This window comes from Osmerus eperlanus, chromosome 10 (genome assembly GCF_963692335.1).
Source record: "Osmerus eperlanus chromosome 10, fOsmEpe2.1, whole genome shotgun sequence".
Lineage (NCBI taxonomy): Eukaryota > Metazoa > Chordata > Actinopteri > Osmeriformes > Osmeridae > Osmerus > Osmerus eperlanus.
In genome coordinates, this window is record NC_085027.1 from 9,926,205 (window position 1) to 9,940,952 (window position 14,748).

The 14,748-nt window shown below is 42.2% G+C and overlaps 1 protein-coding gene across 38 annotated transcripts in view; it reads right to left on the minus strand.

The window, feature by feature from the left end:
* The window catches only part of madd (MAP-kinase activating death domain), a 35,869-nt gene that overhangs the window by 7,529 nt on the left and 13,592 nt on the right, over positions 1–14,748 (minus strand). For 4 of the 38 annotated variants that reach the window (XM_062471011.1, XM_062471017.1, XM_062470992.1 and 1 more), the window contains 19 exons: positions 14,330–14,502; positions 13,896–14,131; positions 13,584–13,743; positions 12,748–12,848; positions 12,294–12,502; positions 11,928–12,181; positions 11,691–11,821; positions 10,297–10,398; positions 8,191–8,250; positions 6,652–6,760; positions 6,113–6,299; positions 5,852–6,002; positions 5,330–5,533; positions 2,404–2,507; positions 2,126–2,209; positions 1,598–1,750; positions 1,222–1,342; positions 606–668; positions 165–285 (listed from right to left, as the gene is read on the minus strand). In XM_062471011.1, the coding sequence (XP_062326995.1) occupies positions 165–285; positions 606–668; positions 1,222–1,342; positions 1,598–1,750; positions 2,126–2,209; positions 2,404–2,507; positions 5,330–5,533; positions 5,852–6,002; positions 6,113–6,299; positions 6,652–6,760; positions 8,191–8,250; positions 10,297–10,398; positions 11,691–11,821; positions 11,928–12,181; positions 12,294–12,502; positions 12,748–12,848; positions 13,584–13,743; positions 13,896–14,131; positions 14,330–14,502 (2,723 nt within the window). Of the gene's footprint in view, positions 1–164; positions 286–605; positions 669–1,221; positions 1,343–1,597; positions 1,751–2,125; positions 2,210–2,403; positions 2,508–3,851; positions 3,900–5,329; positions 5,534–5,851; positions 6,003–6,112; positions 6,300–6,651; positions 6,761–8,190; positions 8,251–9,218; positions 9,240–9,529; positions 9,569–10,296; positions 10,399–11,690; positions 11,822–11,927; positions 12,182–12,293; positions 12,503–12,747; positions 12,849–13,583; positions 13,744–13,895; positions 14,132–14,329; positions 14,503–14,748 lie in introns of all 38 variants that reach the window. The other 34 variants (XM_062471016.1, XM_062471023.1, XM_062470995.1 and 31 more) reach the window with 14 other exon arrangements.

Sequence of the window (14,748 nt, forward strand, 5' to 3'; positions counted from 1 at the left end):
GAAACATTTTAAGCTCACAATTGTAAAATGGACCAAGCATTAAAGTCTAGGTTGACCAAATCTGACATTTTCACTCCATCACAACATTTGACTATCACAGTGTGAAATGCTTTGAGCACCTACAAAACAATAATAGAGGCCATTTTTGCAGTGGGATAGTCTACCTGTCAATCATCTCCTGAGGTCCTTGATCCATTCCCATTCCTTCCCTCTCCAGCATGACAGCATCCAAGTAAGCGTCTTCCCAGAACTGAACCTGGTCCCACAGAGTGGAGCGTTCCTTACCTATATAGACATAGCAAACACACTGTCAATGTGCTCCAAATACCCATACACTTCAATGGTACAGTACACATCAGGTACTGTCTGCATGTTTTCGTGTGCAAGTCGTGTGCATGTTTTCTAAAATGTCTGGGCTTTTCCAAGTCAGAAACATAACTCCCTGTTTCGGTAAACACTTGCAACATTGTACATTTGATTTGGGGAGTGTCAGGAAAGAGCCAATCAGCATGTCAAAGCCCAAATCCCAACAACACACGGAAGCAATGCATTTATCCCAAAAACACAACCAAACATAAACGTCAAAGCTGAAGACTCAGCCCTACTCAAAGAGAAGGTTTCCATGGCAGCATCTTCAAGTTGGTCCCACATGGAGCTCTTGTCCCGCCCTGAGAGGCATTCCCAGGAGGAGCAGCAGGGAGGAAGAGGAGTGGTAGAGCAAAGAGGGTTAGGAGGATGTGAGTGGGTTGGATGACGAAGTAGAGACAGACACAGAAAGAAAGACCACAAGATGGAAAGGCAATTTTCCCACATACCATTCAGAGCAGTTTTTCAGACCTATCCCAATGTTTTGCTGTGCATGCATTAGGTTAGTCACAGCCATGATTAGATAGTAAGCATTAACGTATGGTGAGGCTGTACATATTTTTGATGACAGCACAATACAACAGAATGCAGAATATACAAAGCCCACACAAGAGTTTAAAGCAGTTATTGCACAAAGCATAACAGAAAGACAACAGTTTAAGTCATGAATCAGCAGAACAGACCGATTGAATTTATTGGCCACCAAGTAGTTTTGGACCCCAAATGTTGGCCGGCCTCACAGATTGCATAGATGGAATGTAGTCAATGGAGACCAGGGAACAAGACCAATGGCACGATGCAGCGGTTGACTTGCATCAGTAACGGTCTTGACAAGAGAAAAGGAGTACAGCATACCCAGAAGGCCTTCACACAAGTAGATCCTCATGCTGATATCCTCCATTGGTTGGGCAGGGGGTCCCTTAGCTACCACAGGTATAGGTTTTTTCATCCCAGGCTTTAATTTCTGGGTTTTACCCTGGTGGGGGGAAAAAACTATTAATTTCGTAATTAGCATTTTACTTGGCACATCTAACATAGGCCAATGATGTAATTAACTGATGTCATTTCTATTTTATATGGAGAGAACTGGAGGATCTATTAATGTCTGGTTAATAAAGATAGGAAAAAGATACATTAACATATTCGGTATCAATAGTGGTACAACATGAGAGTCTGAACTGTCCCGCATGCTCAACACATCTCAAGCAATTTGCTTTGAAGTTATACTCACAAACACAGAGCTTGTAGCCGGGTTGGTCTCAATCTCGCTATCAGAGAGAGTCCCTCTGGAGAGAGCAAGATGGGGAGCAGGCCTTCCCCCTTCCCCTGCAGTACTGCTAAGGTCACTGTCTGCTCCCAGCGTCTCCCCCGAGCTGTTACTTATCTGGAGGGGTGACAAAGAGAATTGTCACAAGGCATAATAGCGACGCATGGACGTCACATTCTAATTATATATCATTATAAGATCACATGTGATTACTAATTGTTCCCATTTGCCACTTTCTATGTCGATAGTACTTTATATTGTACAATGCAGATTCATTAAACACAGCATGAAAACCTGTAGTCATTGAGACAAGAAAACTGTAAAAGGCTCAAAACATCTGATCTAACAAAAGAGAACACCAAACGGTTATTATAACATTCAAAAGAAAGGGTATGAGTCATGGCTAGGAGATTACTGGATCTAAACCAAAACAGATATAAAATCGAGCAGATCTTGGAGCGATTCAGTGTCTCTGTGTTGGCCGTGCCCTACCACTGTGCTGGCTTCTGAATCCTGGCTGGTGCTTCTGGTCAGCACTGCTGGTTCAGAGCTGGTCACTGACTCTGTGTCACTCTTCTGCAAAACAGAACAGAGAAAGATACAGCAGAAGCACACATCACATCTGTACGGATAAAAGGACATTTTCATAACAGTGACCATCCTCAGTATGACACAGCAGCAACACAAAATGAACAACCACAGTAAAGGAAACGGCTAAAGTCTGAATATTGTGAATAAGTAGTCATCAGTAAACAGTAGGAGGAGCCTACCTGAGACCCTGAGTGGACACTGACGCCACTATCTGCACTGATCTGAGACTTCTTTTCCTCAGTGTCTGTCACCTCTGGACGCTGCTGTTTAGCTCCCTCCACTCCTGCAGAACAGAATGGTCAGCATGGTCGCCGTGTGTACATCCCCCACCCGCATACGGTTTTTCACAACACTTAAGAAGGGCAATTCTGCTGTAGTCACAATCTAATTAGTGAATGTAACACATGTTTGGCTAATGTTACATTAGCCAAAAAGCTCAAATAGGTACAATGGCCCAATGAGGAATATTCAAAACACCAAATCTATTCATCTGAAAAAGCATAATGCTAACTGTAACTATTAGAAAACATATAAAAAACTAAAAAACTGAGGTACAGTATAGGTATTTGACTTTAAATTACTGTAGATTGCAGGTTATAAAAATGACAAAGTTGTGACTCAAAGACCAAGTGGCGCAAACAAATCAGAATTTTTAAAGATGGTTCAAGATCACACTGTAAGAGAACAGCAGTAATTCATTAGAGTCAAAGTTACAAGGTTCAAGTACAAATATAGACACACACAGGCAGTTACAGTACATGCAGACAAACTGATGGACAGTCGAGATAGCTGGGAGACTTACTTCTGAATACATTTCATCTGTGTCTCGCAACAGATTGATAAGAATTTGCATATAAAATATTTCAGTTAGAAAACCTTTGCTTCATTTTCTTTGAAAACTGTATGAATAAATTCTGATGCGATTATATTCCTATTCATTCCCTTTGTCTTGAATATCAATTCAGGATAACTCAAATGTCTCTCTAGGTCACCAAAGGATTTGACTGAACAAGGTTTTATGATTGACATGACTTCATAAAGTTTCACCATACTTCCGTTTACATGACTTTTATTAAATCCTTTTTGAACTACATTGAAGATGTTAGATAAGATACCAATTCATGAGACCTTGGTTTCAACCACTCACACAGGCATCCCACACTGTCCCAGACCTGCTGTCTAAAGAGATAAGGGAAGTAGGTAACCAGTCTCATACTTGGAAAGCATGAAACAGAAAATTGTAAATAGTTAAATTCATAGTCACTACAATTTATTAGGGACCAAACTACATTCTATCATTATTCTATCAAAACGCTTGTTTTAGATACTTGTGCCTGACTTGTTGATTTTACAACCTTCTATGCCATCCTCGCTTCAGTTTTGCATAAAATACATTTGCATTTTACCAATGGAGACTTTTGTCTCACAACATACCGTTTTGGTGTTTTTTTTTCTCCATTTAAATCCTTTCTGACAAACTTTGTGGCTGTAGTAAGTGCTTTTATATATCTACTGAAACTACAAAAACAGGTCAAATTTGGAAAAGGAAGGAAGGAGGGCTGCAAAAGTTAACAGGTGGTATTTATGTAACACCCCAATCGTTTTTGGTGTGCAGAAAATGTCTTACTCTGTTTTTCCATAGATTTTTGCTTATCCTGGTGCTTGCTCCACAATTCTACCCAAGATGCATTGCAAGCAAGGAGAGAAAGACAGAGAGAGAGTCAGAGAGCTTGTTTGAGTAGGCAGGTATGGAGGATGAGCATTAAAAGAGAAAAACATAAAACAAAATTAACCATTCAAATCCAGAGTCAAATTTATCAACGGAGGATGTTTTGTAATGTCTGTATGTAGCATCATTTTGGTATGAGAACACAAAAGACTATGATCAATACGACAGTAAAATGGCAAGTAACTGCTATGGAATTAACATTACAACACATCCAATCCTCTGTAGACCATGATCCTGGAGAACCACACAAAAGAGAAGATCATGATTTCCTCCAAAAGTGGGCTTGAGTCAAGGGGGTGGTGTGGGGGTGATCATGCTTCAGAGTGTGCGGCTCTCTAAAACCAGGGTGTGCAAGGGAGGGTTTTTATGAAGGGGGCATGGAATGAAAGTGACAGGCTGGCCAGCAAGCCAGCAGGTGGAATGGAGCTGTTGCAAAAGCAGGGGTGCAAGTCTCAAAAGACATTCCGTAGAATTGAAGGTGCATCTTTCCAGAGAGAAAAAAGGGGAGGAAGGGTATTGTGAAGGTGGTCGGGTAAATCTTTCCCCTGTACACAGACCCAAAGTAACACTTGAGAAATAATAGAACCCAAAAGGAGAACCAAGTATCTCCCTCTACCCTACTTTGGGTAACTTGGGTTTACAAAACAGGCAAGTAGGTGGAATTTGTGTCTTTCTTGGGACTGTTTACTGGGGAGTGATATTGTCACCCTCCATGCTTGGAGCAAAGGGTGCTGCCTTGCCTACAGCAGGCCTTACAGAAACCTGCAGTAAAGATGCCGACGGGCACAGACTCTACCTATGCACAAGCCTTCTACTGTATCTCCCCAGCACAGTACTGCAGATTTGGGTTCCACAACACAAAACAAAGACATGCAATCAAGGTGCTAGAAAGCAAACAATGAGAATCCACACGAGGAGCTGGAAATTGAGGGCTTGTGGTTTCAACATTCAGTAGGAAGGAGGGGGGGCACAAACACATTATCCAGGCTGGGGGTTCTGGGAATATTCCACTCACGCCTACACCTCTCAAGGCAAATTTGATACCACACATGGAATACAAACAATAATTTTCTGGTAATTCAGAATTGCTGGTAGAGATTTGGTCTGAAAATATGCGGTGTGCATTGTGTGGTTTGACAAGCACTTTTTGATGTTTTATACTCTACCGACTCAGCAAATTACGCTGTGTAGGTCCAAGTTAATGGACATTCACGTATGCAATACCCTTTTTTGAGAGGGTAGAGGCTTTCCCCAGGATGCCTAGTTGAACAGAGAGGTGGGCGAGAGGAAAAGGGTTTAGGGTGTTGAGCTGGGGAGGGCAGGGCAGGAGGGGTCCTCTGGAGCGCATGCAAGGGGTGTCAGAGAGTAGTACACACCAATAGAAGCAATAAAATTCTCTTCGTTCAGACTCCGGGTGTCAAAGTGCCGGGCACCTTTGCCCGGGGTGGGATGTGTCAGCTGGAGGCGAGGCACAAGAAGCAGACCCTGAGGCCTGGCACCCTCTATACGAGCCGATGGACTCTCCTTGCTGCCTGGGCTGCCAGCACTGTCTGTGGGGCTCCGCTTGCGCTTCTCTGGGTCTACCAGGCCACCCAAAAGAAGGGGCCAAAATGAAATAATCCACCAATAAGAGGAGAGAGTAATGAGGGGGAAAGGGGAAAATAGAGTAGTGGAAAGAGTACAAAAAATATTGAGTTTTTCCCGCTGACACCACAATTACAGCGGTGTAAGATTTGAAGATTAGAAAAGAGTTTTTGATATGAACCACTCACAGATCAATAATTACAGCACTAATGATACAAGCGCATTTTGTACCAGAACATATTTCTTATACTTTTCTAAAAGTAGTTGACAGTAGTTGAAAGTTTTTTTTATGAGGTGGACTTCTTCAATATTACCTTTGGTTTGGTAGTGTGTGCGTGCTATTTCCAGTACACTAAAGACGCTGGCCATGCCTCCAAGCCCCGCATTGGTGTAAGAGTGTTCCAGGCTGGAAACTGTGCACTTCAGGATGTCCAACATGCCCTTATACACCTTTCTGCTTACCTCCTAATGAGAGGAACACAGCCAATACACACATAGTAAAAAGAACAAACTAAAACCCAATATATCCCAAAATGTAACATGGACTGAATTTTTGCCCGTAGAAATGTTCTCACCACATCACGGATAACCTCATGTCTGGCATCCTCCTCCGACTGCACGGCTCTGTTTAGCTTACTCAGCACAAAAACACGCAGCTGCTCGTTTTCCAGCAGACGACGCACCTTCTTCATGTTGAGCCAGCCTACTCCCTGGCCCTCTAGAACACTCTGGACCACTTCCTTCAAAAACTGCTGGTTCTCACTGGGGTTGGGTAAAGAATATTTTTAATCAATCTTTGCCTCCGTGCATACAGTTGGAGAAAGAACTGAATGCAAACATCCATTATAAAACCTTCATCCGCAACCTCACATACCGCTTTAAAACATCATTATTTCTCTGTAAATGTATTACCACATAATATTAATTACATTGATTGACAGGAATACCCACTGTTATGAGCCTGATTACATTTGTAAATACAAACAGTCCCTTCAGAAAGTATTCAGACCCCTTCACCTTCTCCAGTTTTGAGTTTTTAATAATTCATTGTCAAGAAACAGAGTAGTACGTTGGACATATTCATTTGACAGTTATACATAAATAGGCTCTCTACCTGGTGTTGTTGGCGCGGCCTTGGGGGGAAGGCGACTCTCTCTTGACTGTGGGACTGTGCTTGATGACAGAGGACTTCTGGTCTACAAGGGCCCTGGGAGCCCGAGCGCCTTGGGAAGGGGGTGGAGGAAACATTTTATAAATACATGAGGTCTACATGCAAATGTGATATGTATATTAACTTTGATTGAGTAAAACACCTGCCAAAAGTTCACTGCTCCAAAAGAACTCAAGGGGACACACTACTGCAACTACAGTTCATCAAAACTGGATTTACTGCTCATGGCTCTATAGCCAAGGACGCTACACACAAGTACAACAAAGATAAAGACGAGGAACACTCTGCACACCAAGTAAGGACGCACACGCACACACAGCTCATGGATATCTAAATGTTAAAGCTAACTAACTACAGGTGAAGGACACATCCAACAGGACATCACACACAGGAGTCAAAATGGCGCTGTGTTGGTAAAATCACACATTGGCAGAGAACAGAGAGGACAGGTCAGATAGAGGAAGGGTCTGCGAGGCAACAAGACCAGTTATGTGTCATGCGGAAGAGACAGCCAAGCAACTAAAAACTTGAGGATAGAAAAACACATTACACTGGTGTTTCCAAACACCTTTTTGAACGGCTGGATCACAATCACATGATTTAACCATACTATGGCCAAAAAAACAAGGGCGCCATTTCGGGGTTGGGCCCCAGTTAAGCCTCAGTTCAATGACTAATAATAGTAGAGTTAAAACCGACAACAGTGGATACTGTAGATACCAGGTGTACAAAGTATGTTTTAGTTTCACAAAAATTATGATGACCATTACAAACAACATTTCTTGATTAAGTAACCTGTGATCTAAAGATATGGTGCCCAGCATGCATCCCAGACTCCTTACGTTCAATAACAAAAAAAGGTATGTTTATTGAGCTATAATGTACATTATAATAAACAAATCAACGCATTACTTTCCACTAAACCGGATATGCTGTTATATCATATTCTTTACAGCATTGTATGAATAATGTCATACCTTCCTCCGAAAGTAGTTTCTATCGCACAAAGTTGCAAGGCCTGCTTTCGCTGACATGGTGAGAGAAGACCTACTTATATTTGTGTGTTAAATAACAGTGTCAAACATATTGGCATCCTGGAACACATCAGAGCTATTGATGCAAGGATTCAGCAAATCGTTTGGCTGCAAAGCCGAAAACGCAAAAACGACACAGTATTATCTTGGCACAAATTGCACATATTATCGTACAAAAACATTATCTTAAATCGAAATTGTAAAAAGGGCCCAACCCCAACTGTAAGATGGATGGATGACTTGATGAAGTTAGTGGTTGGGGCAACAGTCACCGTGAATAATGAAAGACAACAGGATGACTGGAATGTGGTGCTGTTATAATTCTTCTATGGTAGGCTACATGACAGGTGACTCAAGAGGGTGGGGGCGTGAGAGAGGAGAGTGCTGGAAGACGTGGTTGACTGGCTTGGAGAAGCATGCAGCTCACGCAGTCAAGGGGGGAACCCACCTTCTCCACTCCCCGGGCCGGCCTCTGTTATTATGTCCATTAGAGAATTTAGCCCAAATACTGGACACAAAACCCAGAATTAGTTGCAGCGGAAAGAGATACAGAGAGGGACACCGGCCGAGACAAAACCAGTCCAAAGATCAACCCACAACAAAAAAAGACACATGCTTACTGACTGGGTGTGATAGAAGGGTTGAGTTTAGAGTGGGACAGGTAGAACAAAGGAAAGACATTAGAAATGAAAGAGTGGAATACGCGCAACATTATTTGGAGACATTAGATCTTCAAGTGTTAGGACCAGTTCTCATATTGCCTTTCAGGTCTTCTTTTCAATTCCTTGGGACTGCTAAGCATGGTTTTAAGTAAAACCATTTAGCTAAAGGGGATTTGTAGTGCATCATATATAAGATGCTTTGTCATCTCTCCAAGACCAAGCTGTGTGGGAAGTAGATTCAGACAGCTTAACTTAAACCTATGACGGTGTGAGAATTCCTTCTTTTCAATGTGTACTCTTGCTTTCAACAAGAGGCCTTTAAAGTTCTGCATCACTACCAAAAAACTTGTCTTAATAAAAGAAGAGGGAATTTTGACAGAGACAAGGGAGCGTCACCAAGAAGACTAGCAAGGGAACAGACGTCATGGGGAAGGAAGGCAGGTTGAACCTGAATTTCCATTCTATCTCAGATATATACGTCCTATAATCCTAAAGTTCAGTGGAATTGAACAGGACCCCAACCGTTCTGAAAAACACCACATTCCAGTAACTGACCTCAGTGCGAAGAGTCATTTGTATGACAATTAAAAGATCTGTAGTCTATAAATGTGTGCATCATAGCGCATCAAAAGGACTCCAATCAGTCACACAGAGAGGAATGATAAGGGGACAGAAGAAAGGGTATAGATATACTGTACAGGAATAAACATACAGGTATATCTACTTCTTCACCCACTGGGATAGGGGGTGCTAATATCAGGGTCAAATTAGGGTCTAGTCAAACAACAAACTACCACACCAGACAATAACATACCCGGGCTTTCAGGGCTTTCATCTGAACAAAGACAAAACACATGACCATCAAAGAAACAAAAAGTTGCTATGGCAGCTATTCCACACAGGATGGAGCTATTGAGTTATGAACACATGCATTCATTTTTTCTCTCAAAACTGAAACGTAAACATTTACAAAAGAGACCATGGAACATTATAAGTCTAAATATTTGAGAGAAAGATCTAACTTTGTCAGGTGCTCAATACACTCCTTGAAAATAGTGCCATATTATTCACTTTGCAATCCAGAGGGGGGACATATTCAAGCTGAAAAGAAACATTGCTACAAACCTTGCTCCGTTTCTCCCTCAACATCAAAATTAAAATATTCTTTTGGAGTATCAAATATAAATATATAAATCAAATTGAAAGTGAACAGAATGAGGAAAAAGACAAAAAAGAAAGAAAGTGAAGATACACGTTGAAGGCTAAGTATGCTAAAAACACTGTCAAAGATCGCTAATGTATTCCATCTAAATCTGAATTGAAACATGAACAAAAGGGAAACAAAGCCATGTCTGAATGCCAGTCTCTCTTTTCAACACCTGGCAGGTTTACTATCGCAGCTGAACATACAAGTAGCCAACTGCATTGCTCTGTAAACTATATATTTGAGATTTAGAGCAAAAGTATATGTTTTTTTCTTATTTTGAAGGATTGTCTGATGATGATAAACAAAATAATTTTGTTACTACCCTTTGAGCCTTGAAAATGTATTGCTTTTAATGGATGTTTTAATCTATTGTTGTGATAAACCTTTAGGATACATCAGCTGGAGGGCATATATACAAAACGTAACTAAAAACTGATAATGGAGATTGTAGCTGGAAAATTCACTCAAATTGGAAATCTGAATACAGCCGGAATACCTGAATTTTAACACCTTCCCTAAAGTGTGCACATACATTAATCCACAAAAGAAGGTGAACAAATGCACACTAAGGGAAGGAAGGATAGACACTAACAGGATATTCCACAATAAATAAATAAAAGAAAAGGAAAAAAGTGAGTGGAGATCACATGAGAGACAGCAGATCCAATTGACTGGGTCACTGTACCTTTGAGACTGGGGAAGGGTGTGGCTTTCTCTCTTGCAGCCTTGTTGGGGATAGCTAGGTTGGAGAGACTGAAACTGGTGCCATGGTTCTTGTACAGATTACCTACAGCAACAGGGAGAGTATCAAGACGAGTTAGAGAATAGAAAATTACGATGGACCATACCAATGAAAACTCATTTTGAGACTTAAAGGTGACATGACATGAAAACTTCACTTTAGGAGGTTATTTAACATTAATATGAGTTCCCCTAGCCTGCCTTTGGTCCCCCAGTGGCTAGAATTTTCGATAGGTGTAAACCAAGCCCTGGGTGTTGTTCTCCGCCTTTGAGAAAATGAAGGCTCAATTGCTCTGTTTGAAAATCTCCTCTTTGTGACGTCACAAGGAGGAAGGCTACCTCCCCTCTCTCTGCTTTGCCAGCCCAGAGAATCTGGCCCGCCCATAAGAAACTGAGCTGCGACCGTGCAAGTGTTTTTATCCTCGAGAGACATCATGGCTTGCAAACGAACGAAGCATTACATTTGCTCAGTTTGGATGTACAAGGAAAACAAAAATATTTTTACAGTTCCTTCATCCGAGCCTCTGAAGACCCAGTGTCTTAATTTTATTTTCTCTGGAAATGCGCCTACACAACTTCTGTTGTAGGCGCATTTGTTTTGTATGTCTGCGCCAGACACTTCAGCCACGACTGTTTCCTCAACTTGAGCTAATACAAAACTGGCCTTGCTGAAATTAAATTCTGGATCAGTACTAACTCTCCTTCGTCCAGCTACTAACCTCGAACAAGTAAGTTAACTAACGCTATATCATTTTGTAGCTTTACTGTATATGGTTACCTAGCTTGCTACCCTTAGAATGTGGCTGTAACATTAGCTCTGCAGCTAACAGCTGAGTTACTGTCGCTAATGGAAAGATAGATAGCATCAAGTATGTGTGTGAATACACATGCTGTAACGTGAGTGTTGTACACTTCTTTGTTATTTGGATAACCGTTCTGCTGTTGGTGTTATGGTGCGCGCGATATCCGCCTTTCCCCTCATTGAAATGACTGAGTGTGTACCTCTGCAAACCAGGGTTATCAGATGAGAATGGGCAAATTCAAGGCATCTTACAGCAACGGGGCTACAGCCATTGCGATACATCCATTGTAAACATTAGCGCATGGTGCCGCCCCTCCGCTCCTCATTAGCATTTAAAGCTACAGACACCAAAACAGCGCGTTCTGAGGAAAGCTCCTTGTGGGACTTCTGGTAGTGGCTGTAATTCTGCACCAAGGCTGAATTTCGGGAAAGAGACTTCTGATACAGTATTAGGGGACCACTAAGGCCTATATAAAAGCATCCAAAAACAGCATGTCATGTCACCTTTAAATTACAACCAGTAAAAGGACACTCACTGGCAAAGGACATGAGACCCCCAAAACCATCACCGCTGTTGTTTGAGATAGGGGAGCTGTTACGAGAGTCACCTTCTCCATCAGACTCTCCTGGAAGCCTTAGACTGCTTGGGCGAAGTGGACGCTGGGCCCTGTAAAACAGACAGGTTTGTCACGGTAGCCTCTAACCTTTTTCTCTCTCTCAAATATGCAGTTTTTTTATGGGCAGAAAGGAAAGTGTAGGTGTGTTGAACGCACTTGTTTCCGTTAAGGTTTTGGTTGAATCGAGGTGTGTATGACTCTTCTTGCTCCTCTGATTCAGGGTCTTCTTCAGCAGGGAAACCGTATTGGGGCTCAAAGTAGGGATTGTCATATTCTCGCTTCTTTGTGACTGAGTCCACAGCTGTAGAGTCGGGGGTAGGTCGGGAGAAGGGTGGACCACCCAATACCGGGACAGGGTTCTGAAGAGCAGCACTTGCAGACGCTTCCATTTCCGCTTGTTCCGTTTGCTCCTGTTAATCAAGACAGATGGTAGTCAATTATTCAGAAACAAAAAAAAGAAAATGTCCTCGTATTTACAATCTATCATCTTTTTTTATGCTTGGTTGGATGATTGTCACTAACATGGTTGACTCCCTGAATGATTGTGCTGGGGCTTGAGCTGGCTGTGGTACTGGAGCTGGAACGGAGAGGTTGTCCATCAGATGGCTCGGATGGTCCATCGCAGACCTCTGAAGGACGATCTGGACCCTCTCCTTCCTTGAATTCCTGGAAGTCCTGAAACTCTACCTCGCTGGCATCACCCAGAGCCGCATGAGTTGGGGGATGTACGCCTAAAATCCCGGAGAAAGAGATTTATTTCCATTCACAGAAAAAAGATGACAAGATTATTAAAAGGTTAGAAATCCAAACAAATGTGCACATTGAACATTTATAATTTACACATCAAATACATGTATTTCATCTTTTCAAATGTTACTTTCTTCATTGATGTAGTCACAAGAGGATCTGTGGTCTATGTGGTGGCTCTTGTGATGGCTCAAAGGTCAAAGACAGCTAATGGCTGAAATATACTCACTTGGTGTGTCTCCCTGGATGTCACACTTGATCATCTCACTCACTAAATCTCCAAGGGAGGAGTAGGAAGAGCTGGAGTCATCGTAAGCTTCACTGTCGCTACTACCAAGACAAAAACCTTGTTAAACCCAATGTGCTTAAAAACAACAAATAATGAAAGACAAACTTTACAATGGACTGCAGATCTGGGTCACTTAATGTTTGCAAACATTGTCAACTACTTGAATGCAATGAGCGAAGTTAGTTCAGGCATGGCACCCGGGCAGCGTGCGTCATCCGCTCATTACCACACCTGTGTTAGCCAGCACAAGCCCATTGGGCCACGTCTGATAAGACGGCATTAAAAGGCAGCGCGGATACACACACACACCCTGGTTGTTGTATGATCAGTGCTGCTGCCACCCTCCACCATCCCCTTCTCCCCCATGCTGTCTGTATGTTCTATCCATCAGGGGGATTATATCTCTATTGCTCCCTGCCTCATATGTCATGTATGTATGTATGTATGTATGTATGTATGTATGTATGTATGTATGTATGTATGTATGTATGTATGTGTCGCATCGAGGAGGCAGGGAGCGCTTCCCTTAGATCATCCACTCCGCCAAAGTCAAACCTATTTCCATGTCATGGTTATCAATAAATGCTCAAATCTAATACGTGAGTGTCTTGACTGAACTTGATTAGTTTGATCGACTGCCAACTCAAACAATCGATCAAGACTTACAGTACAAACTGTTAGGAAAATCATGTATCTCAATTACTTTCAAATACTTCTATTGATCTTTCAATAAGCTTGGATGGGATTCCTGTGACAACAAATTATTTTTTTATTACCTATCATCTGTTGGGTCTGAGTCATTGCCATCGTCTTCCAGGGGCCCAGCCATGGCCTCGGCCAGCTGGGAGCTGCCGTCATACACACGATAGAACACTGGCTGTAGTTGGTGCGCATACCACTTAGGCTTGTCTCCAATCAGGGAGGGATCATACACGTCTGAAACATGGAAGTAAGTAGTTAGTCATAGTAAAATCTTCTTGGAATCCCTCCATTTCCAACTCTTAGACATAGTATTGTTATTTATTCAGTCCAATTAAAATAGCAGATACTGTTAACATGATATCACCAGAATTTTTTTAAAGACTTACTGTTATGAATCCTCTGAAAAGCTAGGTTGGAGGGGTTTAGGGCCCACTCTCCATAAAACTCTACCGCCTGGGTGTGGGACAATTTCTCAGCAAAGCTTGAGCGTCTGGGTCTTGAAGCAAGGAAGGATGTAGCCTGGAATGCCACAACAGGCCGTGGGAACAGACGCAGGGTGCGAGTGTGCATCTGGAATCCCTGGAGCACATTCGGAGAGTTGAAGAACCTCACCATGGCAACCCTGTTCAAGAATAACAAATGATATGTATAAGAAAAAACTTTTGGAAAGGGGTTGTACTCAAAGACTAAACCATATAAGCTCTCTAAAATACGTCTTCACTTACAGTACCAGTCAAAAGTTTGGACACATCTTGCAGTAGGAGGCATTTTACAACCGCTAGAACAAGGATGATTAGGATAACTAAAGGTCCAGTCTTACCTGGTGGCAACATCCACAGAATCTACATCGTTGCCATAGATCAGTGGGTTGAACTCAGTTGATGAGGGTGACACCTTGTCCCGGCCAGGTGGAAGAAGCGGCAACTCCTGGCCCTCCTGGAACTTCTCCAGGTTCAGTATGGGCTGGGTGTTCAAACTCATACTGGCCAAGGCCTGGAGTGGGTAAAAAGAGAAGGGTTGTGGTATACTGCAGTACTGTGAAATAGAAACCACAGCTCGATGAGCAAGCATTCTCACCTCAGGCATCAGCAAGTGCAAAAATGTTTTACATTAAGACCACACAGATAGTTGTTCAAGTATTCTCATCCAAAAAGGCGAATCCTGTTGTAGTGTAATAATATGAGATAATTGAGCATATTAAAGAGGAAGTCAACAAGAACAGTACTTAAATAGTGTGTG